General features: G+C 38.8%; 1 protein-coding gene across 1 annotated transcript; it reads right to left on the reverse strand.

The window, feature by feature from the left end:
- Positions 1 to 20,277: 20,277 nt before the first annotated feature.
- On the reverse strand, positions 20,278 to 22,558 carry LOC104237206 (purine permease 1-like). Its single transcript, XM_070174051.1, has 2 exons — positions 21,750 to 22,558; positions 20,278 to 20,802 (listed from the first exon to the last, which is right to left on the reverse strand). Exons 1-2 carry the CDS (start codon positions 22,458 to 22,460, stop codon positions 20,455 to 20,457), a joined length of 1,059 nt encoding a protein of 352 aa, XP_070030152.1. The 5' UTR covers positions 22,461 to 22,558; the 3' UTR covers positions 20,278 to 20,454.
- Between the last annotated feature and the right edge of the window lie 1,208 nt (positions 22,559 to 23,766).

The raw sequence follows: 23,766 nt of genomic DNA on the forward strand, positions 1-23,766 counted from the left end.
TGCTTTATTTCGTTGCAAAAAGAAAAATTACAAAAAAATATATATATAAATTTTTAGTTTATGTATTTCTCATAAACTTGAAAAATACAAAAAATAGTACCTTATTTTGTACTTTACATAATTTCGAAAATTACCAAAAAAAATATAGTTCTATTAATGTTTTGTAATCATTTTAAATTTTGAAAAATACAAAAATGTTACTTTATATTTTATCTTTATATAAAAACGAAAATTACAAAAAAAATAGTTTTATTAATATTTCGTAGCTATTTTAATCTTGAAAAATATTAAAAAAAGATATAGTTTTGTTTAAATATTAGTCTTATTTTGGTAGCTATTTTGCTTACATAGGATTAGTCGAACAACGTCGTGTTCTTAATCGGGTCCGGGCAAAAGAATAATATTCGGGTTCAAACTACCCGTTTTTAGGCCTAATTTCGGACCTAGCCCATAATAGTCCGAGTCCACCACACATGAGGGGACACGCATGGGGAACACGGACGGAATCTCATACACGGGGAACCCCACCACGCGTGGGAGACACAAGTCTCGAACCCCACCACGCGTGGGGCTCATTTTTTTTGGCATTGGGTATCAAATACACGGGAAAAACACAAAAAAGAAAAAGAGATTTTGGAAATTTTGGACTACTGTAGATCTTCTTCCTAAAGAAGAAGAAAAAAACCTAGGAGCTCCCTCCGTCGACCTACTGTCACCACCACCCAAACACCACCCTAAACTATCGCCAAACCTACCCAAAACCACCACGTCCAAACCAACCAGCCATAACCACCACCCGCACACCACGTCCAAACACCACCTACCACCAGCTCCCCCCCAACATCTGAACCTAACCCCCCGTCAAGCAGCAGAGCTGCTGCTTCGTCCAAAACCACCGACGACACCAACTCCCTCCCCTTCCCTATCGCCTTCTTCCTCCGTGAAACCCATCACTACTGTCACAACCACTCCTCCATTGAAGCCGACGACCACAGCTGCTGCTGCTGCATCGTCACTGCTCAAACGACCCTCCACAGCTGCTCCGTCCTCAAGCCAAACGACCACCGGAGCCCCGACGAGCAGCAGCTGTTGCTGCTGCGTCGTCACTGCTGCATCGCTACCAACTGCCTCCCCCGTCGACCCACTGCCGCTACCAGCTCGACCATTGCCCAGACGAGACCCCCACTCCCTCACGTCGAAAACACTACCACCAAACGGGCTCGCTACCAGCTCCCTCCATCGCCCAAATAACCCACTGCCCGTCGAGGTCGTAGAGAGAGAGAAGGTGAGCGTCGAGGTCGTTGACAATCTTGGTTCGAGTTTTCGTTTCCGTTGAGGTCGTCGTTGTTCGTCGAGGTCCGTTACGTTGAGGACAAAGAAATGTCCGTTCCTATCACTCTCTTTTATTGATCCATAGATATATTACACGATTCCATGAGTTTTGGAATCTACTATTGTCCTAATGTTGGTCATTGATTGTATTTTGTTTAAGTTGGGTTTTAATGGTTGAACTATGTGTTGAATGCTTTATTCAGCATATTTCAAAAAAGAAAAGAAACGAAAACATTGCAAGTTTGAGGTCCAGTTTTATTCTCTCTTTGTTCTGTTCTTGCATGATTACATTTTTAGCCGGAGTGATACTTGAATCTCGAATGAATACGTGATATTGCTTTAGTCGTAAAATTTCCATCTTTTGATTCTCTGTTTCGGGATTTTCCCTTAGCATGCCTCTAAATTTCTATGATTGAATGATGTAGCGTGAATTTAGTTTGTGTATGAATTATGAAACTGTTAGTTCTCATGAACGAATGAGCCTTGATCGTTATTTTTATTAATTATTTTCGGTCGTTATGAACATTCGTAGCTTACTTTAGGCATGTATACAAATCATCATCGTGACTAGGGGTACGGTTCCCATGACATGGTTACAATGCCTAAAATTCGGGGGTACATTTTATGTGACCCGATTATAATGACTTTAAGATCTTAGTGAATAAATTAGGATTTTTTAGAGGCGAATAAAGTAGATAATCATAGTTGTTTTTAGGCTTGCCTTAAATAAAAATGAGACGAGCCTCGACACACAAAAATGCACAAACTGCGGGGCCCTCCAAACGTGTCTATTAAAATACTTAGAATTCGGGACAGGCCGTTTAGCGAAATTCCACGGCCTTACCCAAAATAATAATACGCTAGTCGCTTTAGGCGCGCCTTTAATAATTTAATTTTCTTAAACTCGGGTGCACATTTATGTGACCCAAATCCAAATCTCAACGGAGTCGAAATGTGTCTCTAATCACGGGTACATTGATTGTGACGTGGTTTGAGATACATTTCCATGACGTTGCAAATTCCTTTCAAAAAATAAGAATGAGATGAGCCTCGCCAAAATAAAATACAAAATAGCGAGGCCCTCAGTAAATATTTGCTTTAAAATTATTTAGACTTCGGGATGGACCGTCTAGTAAAATTCCACGGCCCTACCCAAAGTAAATGATACGCTAGTCGCTTTAGGCACGCCTTTAATAATTTATCTTCCTAAACTCGGGTGCACAGTTATGTGACTCAAATCCCAATCCCAACAGAGTTGAAATGTAGCTCTAACCACGGGTACATTGATTGTAACGTGGTTCGAGATGTGTTTCCACGATGTTGCAATTCTTGATAAAAATAATAGTAAAATGATAAAAGCAGTTAAAAGTTAAATTTTGCACATAAGTTCATATTTATATAAAATCAGATAATCAAGCCGAATATAACAGTTGAGCGACCATGCTAGAACCACGGAACTCGGGAATGCCTCACACCTTCTCCCGGGTTAACAGAATTCCTTATCCGGATTTCTGGTACGCAGACTATAATATAGAGTCATTCTTTTCCTCGATTCAGGATTTAAATTGGTGACTTGGGACACCCTAAATCTCCCAAGTGGCGACTCTGAAATAAATAAACCAATCCCGTTTCGATTGTCCTTTAATTGGAAAAAACTCCCTTGCCCCTTCGCGGGTGCGGAAAAAGGAGGTGTGACAGTATTTATTTAATGTAGGCATGGGGTACAAGGTTTAAAATAAAGAAAACATTAAATAGTGGGGGCAAAGCATGCCTTGGGGGAATAATTTCGGGTTGGGGATTCAAGACTTGTCTTGCTATATATATAGGGTCATTTGACACATTAAAGGAGGGGGAATTAGGACAAAAGATTGGAGAGAGAGTTTTAGGACTTGAACATTAAAAGAAAGATTTTTACACTTGAGCGCTTACAGACTTTTACACTTGAGAGAGCTTTTAGACTGAAAAAAAGAAAGACAACTTGAACTTCTACTTGAATAAATTCTGTTTGTCTTTTCTCGAGTGTTATTCAAAATCAGTAAACTACTGCATCTTGTATCTGTCTCTCTTCTGCTTTGACTGCGATTGCACTTTGGTATTGCTGATTTTTCAATCCGTTGCTGGGTTATTCTACTGGTTGTTACTGGTTTGCGGTGTTGCTGAACCTGCTGTTGATGTGTTATTATTGCTGCTGACTTCTCCTTCTTTTGTTCTTGTACTGCCATTTCCAGGTACACATTTGTACACTCTCGGATTGAAGAGAAAAATGAAATATTAATCAGGCTTTGTTCCTGTTGAATCTCTCCTGTTTAGATTTGTGTTTGAATATAATTTTCCTTTCTTTGTATAAAAATGTAGTCGATTTATTAATGAGTAATGGGGTTGCATATGTATAACTTCTTCATCTAATAACGTTAGTTTAAATTAATCAAATACTAGTTAATTTGTTTTGGTATTATGGTATGTCAATCTCATGTTCTACTATTATTGAATAATAGAATATAGAATGAAAGCAGTTTTTCTTTGTACAAACGCGATCGCAATTTTCCATTCACATTAGCCGTAACTTAATAACTAATAAGTTACGTTTTTCAGCATGTAATTAATTGAGAAATTTTCTTTTATTTTTAGAGACAAACTTAATAGAAGAAATGTAGTCACTGTAGGTTTATCCTTAAAATAAAATGAGACGAGCCTCGCCAAATAAATCACACATCGCTGGGGCCCTCGATAAATGCATAACCATTGACTAGACTTTGGATTTGGCCGTTTAATGAACCTTCACGGCCTCTTCCTAAAATAACAATACGTTAGTCTCTTTAGGATGCGCCTTAATAAATCTTACCTCCTTAAACTCGGGTGTACATTTATGTGACCCAAATCCAAATCTCAACGGAGTCGAAATGTGTCTCTAATTGCGGGTACATTGATTGTGACGTGGTTCGAGATGCGTGTCCATGATGTTGCAAATTCCTTTTAAAAATAAGAATGAGATGAGCCTCGCTGAATAAAAATACAAAATTGCGGGGCCCTCAGTAAATATTTGCTTTAAAATGGCTTAGACTTCGGGATGGACTGTTTAGCAAAATTCCACGGCCCTACCCAAAGTAAATGATACGCTAGTCGCTTTAGGCACGCCTTTAATAATTTAATTTTCTTAAACTCGGGTGCACATTTATGTGACCCAAATCCAAATCTCAACAGAGTTGCGGGTGCATTGATGTGACGTGGTTCGAGATGTGTTTCCACGATGTTGCAATTCTTGATACAAAAAACGGTAAATGATGAAAGCGGTAAAAAGTTAAAATTTGCACATAAGTTCATATTTGTATAAAATCAGATAATCAAGCCGAATATAACAGTTGAGCGACCGTGCTAGAACCACGGAACTCGGGAATGCCTAACACCTTCTCCCGGGTTAACAAAATTCCTTATCCGGATTTCTGGTACGCAGACTGTAATATGGAGTCATTCTTTTCCTCGATTCGGGATTAAAATTGGTGACTTGGGACACCCTAAATCTCCCAAGTGGCGACTCTGAAATAAACAAACCAATCCCGTTTCGATTGTCCTTTAATTGGAAAAAACTCCTACGCCCCTCGCGGGGGCGGAAAAAGGAGGTGTGATACTCAACTCTTCATCTTTCAAAATCTTCTCTTTAGTTTTTAAACTTCTTCAAATAATAATGGCTAAAAAATTTAAATCTTTTCCTCAACAAGTTGCCGCTTCCTATGCATAGTAGATACTAGAGGTGCATAATAAGACTCCTAAGGTCTAGAAGGAGCTGGAATACCACTGGCTGCTAGAAGAGTTGAATGAACGAGGTGACTCGCATAACCCCTACCATGACGAACTGCAGCTAGGGCACGGGCATCAGAATAATGGCCCGTATCTTGAGACCTCTTGGCCTCTCTCTCTTCCCTATCCCGAGCAAGCATGCCCTACTCTCCTAGAAATACTCACCACCTGCTGATACGCAATATCCATCTCTAACTCCGGGGCCATGCTAGACCTGATGTTGGGAATGCGACCCTCAATAAACCGGCAAACCCTCTCTTGAACTGTAGAAATCAAGGCTGGTGCATGCCTAGCCAAGTCACTGAAACAGACGTCATACTCTAAAACTGTCATAGTACCCTGGTGCAATTGCTCAAACTCCGCACGCCATGCATCCCGGAGACTCTAAGGGATATACTCCCTCAAAAAAATATCTGAAAGTTGAGTCCATGTAAGGGAAACTGACTCAGCCGGACTATCTAACTCAAAAGTATGCCACTACTGATAAGCTGCTCCTCGAAGTTTGATGGCAGTGAAAGAAACCCCACTCGACTCTGCTATGCCCATAGTGTGGAGGATACGGTTGCAGTACTCCTCCAAAAATCCCTGAGCAACCTCTGATGCTGGACCACTGAATGTAGGAGGGTCGTACTTCTTATACCTCTCGAGCCTCCACTGCTCCTCCTCTGAAGCTGCTGCCCTACCCTCGAGCTAAACTGGGGCTACAGGCGGTACCGGTATAACCTTTAGGATCTGATCAACCTGATCCCGTTGCTCTGGAGTGTGGGTGGCGGGAGTCTGTGCTCCTCCCCCCACCTGAGATGTGGCTACAACAAGGGGAATGAACCCTGCCTGAGCTAGAGTGATGTACATGCTCATGAACAGGGCAAGGGTCTCCTAAAGAGCTGGAGTAGTAGTAGTAGGCGTACCAGGTGCCTGTGCTCCGACTAGAACTACTGGTGGCTCCTCTGCAGCAGCTCGTGTGAGTGCTCTGACTGCACCACATGCACGTCCTCAGCCTCTACCCCGACCCCGTCCTCGGGTGGCTCTAGCAGGGGGCGGGGGTGCCTGGTCATCTCCGATAGCACATGTCCTCACCATCTATGAGAGAATAGAAGATAGAAGTTTAGAATTTTGATTTCAATAATCTCACACGACAAGGAATCAAATGAAGTGGAATTTTCCTAACAGTTCCATAGCCTCCCGAAGATAAGTACAGACATCTCCGTATCGATCCATGAGGCTCTAATAAACCGGCCTGTGACTTACAACTCCTATGAACCTACAGCTTTGATACCAACTTTTCACGGCCCAAGTTCTCCCTTTGTGAACTATGGTGATGGCACGCGGTCTCTACGACTAGGTAAGCCTAACATTTACAGAAAAAGGAACGAGAAACATAAAAAGTGATCAACTAACAGGTAAATTTAAACAAGAAAATGGGATGCCGCTCGGCATATACAATAATCACTTCCGAACAGTAAATAAACTCTTCAGAAACCCAGAATGTCATGAGTCACAAGCTAAGAAAGAAATAGTACTCCCGTACTCCAAAGTCTAATAAAAGAAGAAAATACAAGAAGAGGTGACATGGGGTGGAATAGATAGGGACTTCGAGGTCTGCGGACACGAAAGATATACCTTGAAGTCTCTATAGCTGGCTCGCCTCACTAGTAATGTGGCTGATAAGTGGTACGTAGATCTACACATGAAAACATGTACAGGAAAGGGCATAAGTAAACCACAACGGTACCTAGTAAGTGCTAAGCCTAACCTCGGTCGAGTAGTGACAAGATTAGGTCAGGGCTCTACTGGTATAAATATAACGAAATATGACAGAAGAATAGTACAATATAATAAATACAAAAATCTAACAGGAATAGAACTCAATGGAAGCTAATATCTTAGAACATAGTAATAGCAACAGGTGGATCTCCTGGGATACCGTCCCGTAGTCCCAAATGTAAATGTGCAGGGGAATCTCCCGGAATACCGTTTCGTAGTCCCAAAGTAAATATGTAGTGCTGGGGGATTTTCTGGAATATCGTTCCGTAGTCCCAAAGTAAATATGCAGTACAGGGGATCTCCTAGAATACCGTTCCGTAGTCCTAAAGTAAATATGCAGCTCAACCAAACAGAGATAATAGTTATAGCAAGAAAACACAAATTAGGCTAAGTTTGAGTTAAGGAAGAATAGGAAATTTCACTAAGATATGCTGTACAGAGTTCAGATAGACAACCAATGCAGTTAAGACAGTTAAGGCACATATGCATGCTTTCCAAACTAAACAGGGTAGTTACATATGTTGGTGTCGCTTTAAAGGAAAAACAGATATTTGCTTAGTGAAAACGGGGTTCTTCAACAAGTAGCCCATGTACGTACTCGTCACCTCACGTACACGACACTCATATATCAAATAGTACTAAAATCCTAGGGGAGTTCTCCCTCACAAGGTTAGGCAAGCCACTTATCTAGAACCAAGCTCAAATCTATCTGTCACAATGCTTTTTCCACGAGTACCCGGGTTCGGATGGCCCAAATCTGGCCAAATTAATTACATAATGTAAATATAGCTACAAGCAACTAATCTAGCTAATGAAATCAAAGCTAAAGCAAGAAAATAGAAAAATGCCCAAAAATATTCCCGGGCCCATGTCTCGAAATCAGGTAAAAGTCACAAATTATGAACACCATTCACCCACGATTTCACTCGTACCAAAATTATCCAAATCCGATGTCAAAATCCCCCTCAAAACTCATAAATTCGATTGAGGAACTTTTCCCCCATTTTCCCAACTTTCTCACTCAAATTCCTTGATTAAATGAAGAAAAGAACAATAGATTAATGAAATGCAACCAAAATCGAGTAAGGAATCGTTATCCACAAGCATCCTCTAAAAGTCCCTCAAATTTTTGCGTAAATCTGAGCTCTCTAGGTCCAAAAATGGAAAATGAAATCAAACCCTCGATCTTGCCCTTTTTTTTGCCAGTCAAACTGCACCTGCGGATCCTTCCTCGCACCTGTGGCGCTGCACCTACGGAAATTCTATCGCAGGTGTGAAACTCACTTAAGTGGGTTGGGACCGCATCTGCGAGCACTGGGTCGCACCTGCGGTCCCCAACTGCGTGTATTCCTCCGCTTCTGCGGACTCCTCACCGCATCTACAGACCCAGCCGGACTAGGCCCAATCCTACTTTTGCGGTTCCTTAGCCTCTTCTGCAGCTTCGCACCTGCAACCCAAAGTGCGAAAACACCAGGTGCGAAAACACCAGGTGCAGCAACTTCAGTAAATTGCATAAGTCTCAAACCAATCCATTAAGCACCCGAAACTCACCCGAGGCCCCTAGGACCTCAACCAACATACCAACCAATCCTAAAACACCATACGAACTTAGTCGAGCACTCAAATCACATCAAACAGCGCTAAAAACATCAATCAACCACCGATTCAACCTTAAAGAACTTTAAACTTCCAAGTTCGACGACCGATGCCGAAACCAGCCAAACCACGTCTGATTGATCTTAAATTTTGCACACAAGTCATATTCAACTCTACGGACCTGCTTCAACTTCCAGAATCAGATGACCCCGATATCAAAAATTCCACTACCGGCCCAAAACTCCAAAAATTCGACTTTCGCCATTTCAAGCCTAAATAAGCTGCATACCTCCAAAACACAATTCGAACACGCCCCTAATCCCCAAATCAACCAAAGGAGCTAACATAATCGACGGAACTCCACTCCAGAGTCGTCTTCACATAGTTCCGACTACGATCCAAATCTAAGACTTAAGCTTTCATTTAGGAACTAAGTGTCCCAAAACACTCCGACACACAAAATGAATCATCCATGCAAGTCACAATTGTAGAAATAGATACGGGGGAAGCAGTTAATAGGGGATCAAGGCTCTAACTTTCAAAACGACCGGCCAAGTCGTGTGATGACCCGAAAGGTCATCTTGTGTTTTAGAACCTAATTCGGTGTTCTGAGGCCTTCAAATCCTCATTCTATTCTCCCTCAATTTGTGTGCACAGTTTGAGCGCATTTTTAGAAAGTTTTTATGTGGAAAATTGATAAAACAGTAAATTTTGCCTTTAAAAGTTGATTTTAGTTGACTTTGATAGATATTTTGGATAAACGGACCCGAGCCTGTGTTTTGACTGTCTCGGTGGGTCCGTAAAAAAATATGGGACCTTTCGTATGCCCGAAATCCAATTTCGAGGTCCCTAGCTCGAGAAATGAATTTTTGAACAAAATTGAAAAGGCTAAAAATGTAATAATTTAAAGAATTTGATCTTGTTGGTATCGGGCCCGTATTTTAGTTCTTGAGCCCGGTACATGTCTGTTATGATATTTGTACCTTATCTGTGAAATTTCGTGAGGAATAGGACTGATTTGACGTGATTCGGACCTTTGGTTGAAAAGTTAGAAGTTTTAAAACTCTCTTGAAGATTTCAAACAATTTAGTGTTAAATTCATAGTTCTAGATGTTATTTTGGCGATTTGATCGCCCGAGCAAGTTCATATTGTGTGTTAATACTTGTGTGCGTGTTTGGCTTGTAGCTCCAAGGGCTCGAGTGAGTTTCGGATAGGCTACGGGATATCTAGACTTAGAAAAAGACATGGTGTTAGTTATTTGCAGAAATTGTAGGTCTGAGATCTTAGGAGTGCGGCCGTGGAGTGAAATTCGCAGACCGCAGTAGAAGAACGTGGTCGTGGTGGGGACTTCACGGACCATGGTAGGGTGAAGCTCAGGTTTCGCGGCTGCACCCATAATATCGCGGACCACGATGGGGTTCGCGACCGCGCCCGAAATTTCGCGGACCCCGTAGTATAGAACAGAGGGGTGCTATATAAACCGAATTTTGCATTAATTTTTTCAAACCATAAAACATAAGAGGTGATTTTCCAAACACTCCTTCTTTCCCAAACTATAAGTAAGTGATTCTTAACTCATTTCTTTCACTCTTTTACTCCTTTTTACAAGATTTTATCCTAGAATCTAGGGTTTTCATGGTAGAATTGGGGACTTTTGGGTAGGGCTTATGAATTTTGAAATTTGGTGATTTAGACCTCAAATTAAAGCCGGATCCAAAACTAATTATATATTCGGGTTCGGGGGTGAATGAGTAATCGGGGTTTGGTATGAATTTCGGTTTGGGATCAAGCGGGCCCGGGTGTTGACTTTTGTTGACCTTTTTTCAAAACTAACCTAAATTGAATTCCTTGCTATCATGGGTAGTTCCTAAAGCTTAAATTGAATCGTTTGGTTTGTAATTTGGTAGATTCTATTGGTCCGGAGGCTTATGTGAAGGGAAAAGTTGTGATTGAGCTTTAAGTGGCCCGCTGACGCGAGGTAAGTGTTGGGTCTAATCTTTGCTTGAGGGATTAGGTATTACTTGCCTATTTGCTATGTGTATTGATATTGAGTACAACACATAGGTAAGGTGACGAGTACCTATGCGTTGATGTCGAGTCATAACATGTGAGTTAGTCTTATTCTTATAACTGTTGTACTCCTTGATCATATATTTCATGTTTAATCTTGTCATTCCATGTGTTGAGCAACTCTTATCATGTTTTTATAAAATTTGGTACTAATTGAGTATTAACTCAGAGTTGAGGCTAGTATTGTGGAATTAAAGGTTGAAGTAAGATTGATTATTGATATTTTTATCTCCCTGTTGTTCTTGTTCATTGTCTTGGTGAGGGAGAGTGTTAAAACCACGAAGGGTGATGCTATGCAATGTTTGGTGAGTGAGTGATAATGTACGAAGGGTGATGTCGTGCCATATTATGTGAGTGATAATGCACGAAGGGTGATGTCGTGCCATATTATGAGAGAGTTAATGCACGAAGGGTGATGCCGTGCCATGTTATGAGAGAGTTAATGCACGACTGGTGATGCCGTGCTATGTTATGAGAGAGTTAATGCACGAAGGGTGATATCGTGTCCTTTCTATTGTTTCACAGTGAGGACGATAGTAAAAGCACGAAGGGTGATGTCGTGCACTGGTTTGCTATGTCATTACTTTCGTTGGTGCAAAGCACGTTATTTACTGTGTTTCTTTACTGTTCTATTTTTAGGATTTGATATTCCCCTCAGTATGTTTTCCTCTTCCCGTTAATATCTGCTTAATTCCTATTTGTCGTTGTCTTCTCGTATATGATTTAACTGTACAGGTTCATGTTATTATCGTGTCCTAGCCTCGTCACTACTTCGCCGAGGTTAGGCTCAACACTTACCAGTACATGGGGTCTGTTGTATTGATACTGCACTATGCACTTTCTGTGCAGATTTCGGTACTAGACCGTGTTGATCAGAATTGGGTTTCTTCCTTCAGTCCAACAAGAGACCCAAGGTAGATCGCCTGGCATTTGCAGACCCTAGAGTCCCCTTCTAGTTATCCCAATATACTGTTTTTACATTAATTCATAGACAGTTGTATTTCCTTTCAACCAGTGATTGTAGTGACTCTTTGAAGTTAGTGAATTGTTACACCAGTTTTTGGATAGTCTTGTATATGTATTTGGGTAATTATAAACTTCCGCACTTTATTAGTTGGTGATGTTTTAAATTATTGTCATCTAGTGAATTGCTTAACGGGTTAGCATATTTAATTTCTATATCTTGGCTTGCCTAGCAATTGAAAGATTAGGCTCTATCACAATCCTAACGGTGGAAAATCCGGATCGTGACAGATCATTACACCACCAGGTGACGGGCTATAGGAAGGAGAAAAAAAGAAGTTTAATGTGAAATTTAGGACTTTGTTTTTGCTTTTACGGATTAGGCCCAAATTGAAAGTAAAATTATTTTTGGTTTAGGGTGTCATGATCTAGTTAGATGTCTTGTCTGTTTGTAACTTGTTTAGCTGAACTTTTTAAAAATTAGAAGAGCCTTTTTTCAAACGGAAACATACTGATTTAATTTGAATGTCAGACTGATAGGATTTTTGTCTAGCAGAAATAAGGATGTTAAGGTAGATGTGCGGGCACACTAGGATGGATAAGATTAGGAATTATGATAATCGGGAGAAGGTACAAGTGGCTCCCATTGATGACAAGATGCGGGAAGAGAGGCTCAGATGGTTCGGGCATGTTCGAAGGAAAAGACCAGATGCTCCAGTAAGGAGTTGTGAGCAGCTGGTTGTGAAAGGCATGAGAAGAGGTAGAGGGAGGTCTAAGAAGTTTTGGGAGAGGTGATCGGGCAGGATATGACGAGGCTTCATATTTTCGAGGACGTGACATTTGATAGGAATATATGGAGGTCGAGTATCAGGGTTGTAGGTTAGGTGGTAGTTGAGTCTTGCCTTACTTCGTACCTTTGTGAGACTAGTCTGGTAGGGTTTTTGTCTAAGATAGCTAGTGGCAGTGTTGTATCTTACAGTTTTCGCTTTTCAGTGCAGGACCTATATATGTACTAGCTATCGCTTTTGCTTTGCATCTTTCTTCTAGATTTCATGTTGTCCCTATTTTTCCTATGATTTCTGTGGTGATACTAATATTGTCTCCTTATTTTTTTTGTTTTTTTTAGCCGAGGATCTTTCAGAAACAGCCTCTCTACTCCTTCGGGATAGGAGTAAGGTCAGCATACACACTACCCTCCTCAGACCCCACTAATGAGATTTTACTGAGTTGTTATTATTATTGTTGACGTTTGGCTTTACTGCGAGGAAAAAAGAAATTCTTAAGATTTTGTTCACAATTTACAACTCGTAGTTCTTATTTTTCACAACTCCAAGATGAATGTTGATAACTTACGGTCCAGTACCTTAAAAAATATTAGTTAAGCAATATCCATGAAACTCTTGTTCTTTAGTTAGTATTTAATTATAGTGTCATAAATTGTAACATTGAATTAGTTATGAAAAATGAGTAATTATTGGCAACTGCAAATCTTCCAAGTGTTGCATTATAAATTTAAGAGGAACATCATAAATTTTAAAGAAAGAGACCCTTTCACAAACATAATGAAAGTAGCAATGAAAGGGAAACAACATATATTATTTCTGCAAAAAAATAAAATTTTTGTATCTGTATAGCCATTATAGTATCAAACAGACTCAATAAATCAAACAGACTTAGTATGCATAGTTGTCGTTTCGATTTCTGAAATTTTATTCTTCTGCTTCTTTGTTTGTCTGAACTCTCTGTAGAAGTATGATACGAAACCCCAAAGAGAAAGAAAGAGAGCAAGGCGATTTTCACCTGAAAAATTTTCCCTATAAAAAACTATAGCTAATACCTCAGTAACAGGAAGTAAAACTGCAATCATAACCCCGGACATCAAAGAACAAGAGCAGTAAATGACTCCAATAACACCCACAAATAAGCATTGCCAAATAATAGCAGTTCATACTATCACTGTATAATATCTAGCTTCTCCGAGGTTAAATTATTTTGCCTCCCTTGATATTGCCTGCAAAATTGATCAATATATTAATCCTTGCTCTTTACAGAGATTGTCTATAGCTAAAACAAAATTGAATCCAGTACTACCTAGTTTTCATATATTTTTGACATATCTATATTTAATATAACGCGTCATATACATAAAATGTTTCAGTCAACCCAAACCCACGATATTGATATATGTCAAATTTAAAAAATATAACAAAAGACTAAGGATGATATTTCTTTCACTCGAGTTGTGGAGATCGCCAGACGGATCGAGAGGATTGTCAGGGCAGAAAGGTGGCATATGAGAAGATGCCTCGTTATTTTGGTAGTTTTAGTGGTGCCTCGTCTGAAGGCAGGGGATCATTTGGTAGGGGCCATCCTAGCAGGCCAATTCAGTTAGTGCTTCAGGTATCGCATGGTGCTTCGGGAAATAATGGTTTTTATTGATCCCGTCTTGAGAAGTTAGCATACAGTACACCTTCAGCTCTAGCTAGTGCACCTCCGATTCAAAGTTATCAGAGTGGTTATTCAGGTCGACAGGGTTAGTTACAGGGTAAACATCCACATCAGTCGAGGGCTTGTTATACTTGTGGGAATCCGAGACATGTCACGAGGTTTGCCTAGGTCATAGAGCAGCATGACATAATACGGTAAATGTGCCATGGTTTTGGCACCGGTTGCTCCACTGCCCGCTCAGTCAGCTAGGGGCAGGGGTCAGGTAACTCGAGGTGGTGGTCAGGACATTATATGTGGAGGGCAACCAGTGAAAGGCTGTCCGAAAGGTGGAGGTCAGATTGCTGGGGCTCAACCTCGTTGCTATGCATTACTAGCTAGACCTAAGGCGGAGTCGTCTGATGCGATCATCACACGTATTATTCCTATTTGCCATAGAGATATATCAATTTTATTTGATCCGGGTTTCAGTTATTCGTATGTGTCATCCTATTATGCTTCATATTTGGATATGTCTCATGATTCGTTGAACGATCCTATTTATATGTCTACGCCCATTGGGAATTAGAAATACAACCCCACTAGTGTTCAAAATACCCTATATGCGAAGAATCCGCTGACACCAGTCTAGAAAATTCTGAGCATCCGCTGACTTTGCTCTATTGAACTCTGGAGGCTTAACCTTCCCAAATCTCTAATCTCTTCAGCTCCTAATCACTCATAAGTGGACCAACCTCGACCCGAGCAGTAGCAACCGGCTGAACTGGTAGTACCCCCCTGTCTGGTGTCCTTGAGCTAGCTGCTATGTAGTACGGGTGGCAGGAGTTTGGGCACTACCCCCAACCTGTGAGGTGGTTGGTGCAGCTGGAATTGAAAACCTCCTGAGCCAGGCTCGTGCACATAGTCAAAATCTAGGTTATGGTCTCCTGTAGGCCAGTAATAACAACAGGCACTATTGGTTCCTAAGCTGATCCCACCGGCTCAATAACATCTGGTACCTGCTCCTCAACTAGATCAACTGGTGGCTCCGCATGTGCTGCTCTAGCTATAGTACGACCAACTCCTCAGCCTCTGCGTCAACCCCGGTCTCTCGCAAACCTAATTGGTGGTACTGGTGGTCGTCCGCCTGATTCGGTCGCACGTGTCCTCGCCATCTATGAGATAATAGAAGAGTCAAGTTTCAAACTTTTGAAATAACAAATCCGTATGACAAGAATGCAGGAAAATGAAGTTTTTCTAACAGATCGCAGCCTCTTGAAGATACCTATGAACCTAGGGTTCTGATATCAACTTGTTACGACCCAAAATCCCAACCCGTCATGACTGCGCTTGATACACTTGCTAGTCAAGTCATACATAACAATAAAGAATCAAAATAACGAAATTTACAGAAATAACATAAGTCTGAAATCTCAATATAACAAAATAAGGCTAATACATGCTAAATTCCCCAGAACTAGTAAATACAGAGTCATGAGCTCTAATATGGAAATACAAGTCTGAAATGACCAAATACAATACTGTACGAAATAAAGACAACAGTGCATAACAAAAGAGACGCAAAGACTACGATCAAGAATGCAGTTCTACCTCGTCTCTTCGTAATCAACTACAAGCCTCGACTACTGATGGCTGGGTCCAATACCTGGATCTGCACAATTAAGTGCAAAATGTAGAATGAGTATAACCGACCCAATGTACTCAACAAGTATCATAACTAACCTCGGCTAGACAAAAGAAGCAAGAATTATAAATGATACTTGCGATAACATATACAGTTTCATAAATCCAACAAGTATAGAACAGTAATGTGATCAAGTGTAAAGCACAGAAAGAACTATCTGTGTGTGTGCACAATTACTCAAGTACTTTTCTCAGTAAATGATACGACATATAAGGATGAAATGCAAATAAGTCAGGTAAGTAACTGCGGGAATTGCAAGTAAAGATGAAATGCAAAATCGAAAACAAACATTGGCCAAACTTTCCCCAACCTCTCCATATCTGTACCCAAACCACTGATCAATTTTCCTTTAATATCCGCGTGTACACCATCAAGAGAGAAACATGAGAGGGTGACCCTAGGGGGACACGCAGGCACGTCCAATTCAACGTGATACCAATCTGGCGTGGTCACAGGCTCAATAGCATAATCTGCCTGGCATGGTCACAGGCATAATAGTACAATTCATCCGTCGTGGTCACATACATAACAACACATTTCGCTCGGTCCAAGTCATATCACACACAAGTAATATACAAGAATACATATATATGATGAATGAATAACATATATCATGCTCCTGGACAGATATAAATGACATGCTAAAGTGTAGGCATCTGCAAAATGTGCTATCATAGCTCAAATAAATAATTTTATCACAGAAATAGAAATTATCATGTTCATTTGGGGAATTAGCCTCTATGTAACCTCATGGCTCAAATAGTTTACAACAAGGTTACAAATATGAGAAACATTATAGCTTAAAGCTTAACAGTCAATTTTAGGCATATCATAGCCTAAGTACTACTCCGAATATGGATAAATACCATGTACTCGCACATGCGCTCAAACCCACATATATGTGCACCTATATCATGTAGCTATCATAAATAATTCAGGCAGCTAGTGTCTCAACCAAGTTTAGATAAGATACTTACCTCAAGCAAGCCAAATCACTCCTCTAACAAGCCCTCCCCGCGCGTATCAATCTCCGGATGGCTCGAATCTAGCCAAAATAACTTAATACCATCAATAATAGCCACAGGAAAATAATTTCAAATGATAAAGATAAAGTCTTTAATCAAATATGAAAAGTCAACCTTGGGCCCACAGTCCAAAACTTGACAAAATTAACACATTTTGAACACTCGTTCAATTATGGGTCCAAGCAAACTAATTTCATTCAATTCTACCCACAAATTGACCCTCAAATCCCCAAATCCCACCTTAGATTCATAAAACTTAGGTGTAATAATCAAAGGATAATCAATACTAATATAAAAAATGGTTAAACTTCACTTACCTCTTCAATTGTAGCAAAAACCTTCTCAAACATTGCCCTTACCCGAGTTCCAAATCTCCCAAAATGAGAAAACACTCAAACCATTCGATTAAGAACCTGCCAGTGAACTTGCACATGCGCTCCGAATTTCTGCTTCTGTGGGACCGCTTCTACAGCCCAAATTGCGCACCCGCGCACTTCACTTAAGTTCCGACCAACTGCTTTTGCGGTCCGACCAACCGCTTCTGCGCGTCCGCACCTACGGATTAGTTCAGCATCTGCGGTCCTAGCTCCAGCCTTCCTCCTCTTGTGTCCCCTTATCCGCATCTGCGAGTTCGCAGATGGGTCGAACCTTCGCACCTGCAACCTTCCCCAACCCCATCCAAACCCGCACATGCGATGACATGGCCGCCTATGCGGCAAATCTCTCGCAGGTGTGATTGCACCAGAACTCCCAGGCTTCACCAATAACACGAAGTCCAAAATGATTCGTTAACCATCAGAAACACCCTCGAGGCTCACGGGACCCCATCCAAATATACCAACAAGTTCTAAAATATAGAACGAACTTACTCAAAGCCTCAAGTCACATCAAACAATATCAAAACCATGAATTGCACCTCAATTCAAGTCTACTAAAACTAATGACCTTCTAAATTCTAATATTAATGCCGAATCATATCAAACTCACGCCGAATGACCCCAAATTTATTCCACAAGTCCCAAATAACATAACGGATCTATTCGAATTTCCGAAACCAAAATCCAAACCCGATATCAATAAAGTCAATTTTCGGTCAAACCTCTCAACCTTCTAAAAATTTAACTTTCCAACTTTCGCCAAAAAACATTAAATTAACCAACGAACCTCCAAATCAACATCCGGACATACACCCTAGTCGAAAATTACCATACAAAGCTATCAGAACCATCAATATTCTATTCCGGAGTTGTTTGCACAAAAGTCAAACTCCGATCAACTCTTTCAACTTAAGCCTCCAACCTTGAGACTAAGTGACCGAATTCACTTCGAAACCTTTCCAAAACCAAACTAACCACCCCGGGAAGTCACAAAACCATAAATGAACATAGAAAAGAAATAAATTGGGGAACATAGCAACAATACATAGACCGATCGGCCGGGTCGTTAAACAATTGCATTTGGGGTAATATTTCTGTTTGATTTATGAACAGAAACATATGTCTTAGTTCCTTGAACATTCTTAGAGTCCGCTAAAATTCACGTTGGGTCATTGTACTATAAGCAATCTTTTCTCTAGTTTGGTGATCGTGTTTTCCTCACCTTTTTATATAATTAGTCTTTATAGACGTGAATTGCCATGTCATCTATGAAATTTTTATGCAAGAAAAACTCATCACTCATATCCCAAGATTCTCAACAATTGAAGGCTTTTCTAATATGAAATTCCGGAACATTGACCCGATAATAAGAAACTTATGAAAACGCATATTAATGGGGCCAACTAAGATGGAAGAGATATTGAAAAACCTTTCTCACTTCACTGGAATATATTTCTTATTGGAAAAACGTTCTCACTCACTGGAATATATTTCTCCTTTCAACATGAATGAATAGATACGTATTCCACTTGTTTAAATGAATAGTTCATTTTTATAACAAACCACCAAGTGAGGGGCTATAGGAAGGGGAAAAAAAGAAGTTTAATGTAAAAATTATGACTTTGTTTTGGGGAGATTCGCATCTATATCCACTTTTTGGTTCACGTTTTAACTTGTGTCCACTTTGCAATAAAATTACAAGCGTACTCACTTTTCGCGTAAACTTCATGCATACTGGCCTAAAGTAGCAAAGACAATCATGCAAACCTCAGCATTCTATTAGACGGGCCTGAAGTTGTTTGTAATTGCTGAACTTAAGCATTCTACTAGCTGAAGTTTTGTTCTCTATTTGCTGAACTTCAGCATGTTTTACTTGAAGTTTTGTCCTGGATTCAATAGTTTTGTCGTAAAGCTTTTTCAAAAACTTCAACAGAAGATGCTGAAGTTATTTAGTTCATTTGTAAAAACTTCTATACTAAATAAGCTAAAGTTTTGAACTGGATTCATTAGTTTTCAAAAACTTCAGCAAAAGATGCTGAAGTTATTTAGTTTATTTTGTAAAAACTTCAGCACTAAAATAAGCTAAAGTTTTGTACTAGATTCATTAGTTTTGTTATAAAGCTTTTTAAAAAATTTCAGCAGAAGATGCTGAAGTTATTTAGTTCATTTGTAAAAACTTCAGCAATAAATAAGCTGAAATTTTGTACTGGATTCATTAGTTTTGTCATAAAGCTTTTTCAAAAACTTCAGCAGAAGATGCTGAAGTTATTTAGTTCATTTGTAAAAACTTCAGCACTAAATAAGCTGAAGTTTTGTCCTGAATTCATTAGTTTTGTCATAAAGCTTTTTCAAAAACTTCAGCAGAAAATGCTGAAGTTATTTAGTTCATTTGTAAAAAACTTCAGCACTAAATAAGCTAAAATTTTTGTCCTACAGTCGTACTAGCTGAAATTTCAAAGCTTCAGCATAATAGTTCAACTTGCATCAATAAAGCCGCAATCAGCTTGCTGTTTGATATTACATTCCTGCATCATTCTAAATTCATTGCAAATATAATAAATACGGACAGTGAATTATAAATAGATGAAGAAAAGTTCTAAAACGCTGTTGCAACAGATATGACAGTCATTATGAGCAAATCGACAGTAAAATATACTACAAATTAAGAGTAGAATAAAGAGTAGAAAAGAAAGGAGGAAGAAAGGAGCGCACAGGTTGCAGGAAGAAGGAGATGCCTGAAGTTGTAAAACGTAGGGTATAGATTAATAAATTTTAAAAATATAGATATAGGTTAAAAGAGCGCCACGTGCAATTTTGTCTTTTAGGAATTAGGCCCAAATTTAAAGTACAATTATTTTTGGTTTAGGGTGTCATGATCTAGTTAGCTGTCTTGTCCATTTGTAACTTGTTTAGCTGAACTTTTTAAAAATTAGAAAAGCCTTTTTTCAAACGGAAACATACTGATATAATTTGAAAGTCAGGACGTTCGGCTTTACTTCAAAGAAAAAAGAAATTCTTAAGATTTTGTTCATAATTTACAACTCTTAGTTCTTATTTTTCACAACTCCTAGATGAATGTTGATAACTTACAGTCCAGTACCTTCGAAAATATTAGTTAAGCAATATCCATGAAACTCTTGTTCTTTAGTTAGTATTTAATATGGTGTTAATAAATTGTAACATTGAATTAGTCATGAAAAATGAGTAATTATTGGCAACGGCAAATCTTTCAACTGTTGTATTATAAATTTAAGAGGAACATTTGAAATTTCAAAGAAAAAGACCCTTTCACAAACATAATGAAAGTAGCAATGAAAGGGAAACGACATATATTATTTCTACAAAAAAATAAAATTTTTGTATGTGTATTGTCATTATAGTAAATCAAGCAGACTCAATAAATCAAACACACTCAGTATGCATTGTTGTCGTTTCGTTTTCTGGACTTTTATTCTTCTGCTTCTTTGTTTGTCTGAACTCTCCGTAGAAATATGAGACGAAACCCCAAAGAGAAAGAAAAAGAGCAAGGCCTTTTTCACCTGAAAAATTTTCCCTATAAAAAATTACAGCTAATACCTCAGTAACAGGAAGTAAAACTGCGATCATAACCCCAGACATCAAAGAAGAAGAGCAGTAAATGACTCCAATAACACCCACAAAGAAGCATTGCCAAATAATGGCAGTCCATACTATCACTGTATAATATCTAGCTTCTCCGAGGTTAAATTGTTTTGCCTCCCTCGATATTGCCTGCAAATTTGATCAATATGTTAATCCTTGCTCTTTAAAGAGATTGCCCATAGCTAAAACAAAATTGAATCCAGTAGTAGCTAGTTTTCATACATTTTTGGTATATCCAAAATTAATTTAACGCGTCATATAAAAATGTCTCAGTCAACTCAAACCCATGATATTGATGTATGTCAAATTTTAAAAATGTAACAAAAGAGTCTATGGAATATGAATAATTTAGCGTTTCGAGCTGGTTTCTTCTTTAATGTCCCACTGCTAAAGTCAAACTCACAACTCATCACAAGCTTTTGTTCTTTCTCTTGTCATTAAAATAAAAAGAAAACTTAAGGGAATTGAAATAAGAAGAAATAAACGAAGACAGAAGAAAAAACAAAAAAAACAAAAGAAGTTTCCAACGAATATAAGAAATCTGGATTAATGATCGTTGGTAAACGCCAATACATCACCTAAAGAGAAGTTGATAAAATTATCATTACATATTTCTCTCGTTAGGTATTAATTACCATCAGAGAAAAAAATAAATCGATGAAACTAGGGTCTTAAACGTGTAATAGAATATTTGTGCTTCTTTAAAACTTTTCAAACTTATAATTTTAAACTTGCATAACGTTGTATGGTTATAAAAAACTTTTTATTTAGGCCAAACCGAAAAGTTTAAAGTTACATACTTTTAAATGCATAAATATGTCTTTTATTTGAAATGGACCAATACAAAAAGAGTTTTGAATTATTTACCGTAACACTATAAAGTTCTTTATATGAGGTTATCAAACTAATGTATGATAAAATTCAACAATAATTATTTTTTAAAATGACTTGACAGTTTAAAAGATTTTAAATTAATGTTGCCTAGAAGTTAAACACACAAACGAATGGTATAACAAAAACGCAATGGAGAGTAAGATGCATGTGTAGCAATGAGTTACAAGGGAAGAAAAAAGTACCTGAAAATCGTTATTTACAATCATTCCCATGGTGCAAAAAGTAGTAGCAGCAAGACACATGATCATCTGAATCTCCAACACCAACGTAGCAGTAATAACTTGTTTTGCCTTCAAGTAAATCAACTCAATACAAGGCAAAATGACTCCATACAAAGCTGCCGCCAATAGTGTCATCATAAAACCAAGAATATAGGCTTTACTTGTCACACCTTCTGGTCGATCACCATTAGATCGAATACCCAATAAAACAGCACCAACTGTCAACAAAATTACTGCATTGATGGAGTAGGGTGTGAACTTTAACTTTACTATGAAGAAAGCACCTACTGCCGTGAAGGCAAGTTGGGCAGCAAGAAGAAGTGAAGAGGTTGACACAGGGAGTTTTGACCCGCCCCACGAATAAAGAAAATCATCAAGACCAGTTACAACGCCAATGATGAACGATGCAATGAAAATTCGGGGTGTTATAAAGTAAAGCTTGGTATTAGAGTCTTGGGTTTTTCGACGATAACAGTATAGGATGGCAAGAGGTATAAGAGTGAGTGGCCATCCAGCAGTTTGTAACCAACTACTGAACCATACTCTTGAACCTCCTTCGACATAATATAGACGCATCATTAGAGGGCCACCACAGATACCAACAGCGAGTATAAGACAGTTAATAAGCAGGAGGATTCTCCTCAGGTTGGTGCTTAATCCTTTATGTTCCATATTAATTTTGATTTGGATGCTAAGTTGGAGTATTCTGCTGAATGGTCTTCTTCTCCAAAGGTTTGGATTTTTGGACTTCTTGCAGTGATGAGATTTGTAGCCGGCTATTTATAATTGAGGAAAAACTTAGTATATTCCCACGATGTGTTTTACGACATAGACTGGGACTACTATAATGACCTCCTGGAGTTCCTTGGCGAGCTCTGACAATTAAAAAACATAGTATAAGAGCACATACTAAACAAGCAACGATTATGAGTAACTTTATTATTTTATTGCAGCATTGAATTTTTGAAAAAACTAGTACGCCAACCATGGACGGTGGCGCGTAAATAGTCATAACAACGCTACTGGTTAGCATAGTATTTTGCATTTCCACGTGTGAAGAGAAAAATATGGATTAATAAACTTAACAAGGAAGGGACAAACGTGGGTTATAGTTAAGAGTTGAATAATGATTAGTAGCAACCCATATGCCAATTTTGTTTAATTAGATAATTATGAGTAGTCAAATTTGGTCTTCTGTCTTCCCCACTCCCCCAACAGCTCCAACTAACATGGAGTTGGAGGGACGCGCGACAATGGTTAGACTCGACTTCTTTCAAATTCTTTTTCCTATAATTAAACAAAAGGCTGTGAAACTCATGGGTTTATAGATATAGGAGTATCATCTCGTCAAGTAGAGATGTTAATTAAATATAAACAAATCAAAAGTTTAGCTATAGAGATGACATAGGGGTGCAAGTTTAAATAGCCATTATGCCGTTTTGCTTAAAAAATTATACTAAAATTCACTTTTAAACCACTGTTTCAAATATTTCACTTGAAACATAAAATGGCATGGCCAAATTAGTATTTTGCCATGTCCCGAAACTGGGCAGGACACTTTTAAACCACTGTTTCAAATATTTCACTTGAAACATAAAATGTCATGGCCAAATTAGTATTTTTGCCATATCCCGAAACTGGGCAGGACATGACTGGCACCTAAACCTTAATACCATTGAGTGAACCATATTCTAGCGAATTGAAGGTTTGAAATAATCTCAATAACAAAAAATAACAATAAAGTCTTTATTAAATTCTGAAAAACAAACCAAATAAGAGTTTAATTTCAAACAATCTAGCACACCAACCCACATGTAACTTTGGGGTATTCCCATGGGGATAATATCTAAAATAAATAAAAGCTTAAGAAGAGATCTGCTAGCGCTGGAATGAATCAATGAAGCCTCCACACTAAGTCTAGGAAATGTTCCTTTAGCCACATACCTTGTTAACTGCGAAACTCATTGCATGGTAAATT

This window comes from Nicotiana sylvestris, chromosome 5 (genome assembly GCF_000393655.2).
Source record: "Nicotiana sylvestris chromosome 5, ASM39365v2, whole genome shotgun sequence".
Taxonomy (NCBI): domain Eukaryota; kingdom Viridiplantae; phylum Streptophyta; class Magnoliopsida; order Solanales; family Solanaceae; genus Nicotiana; species Nicotiana sylvestris.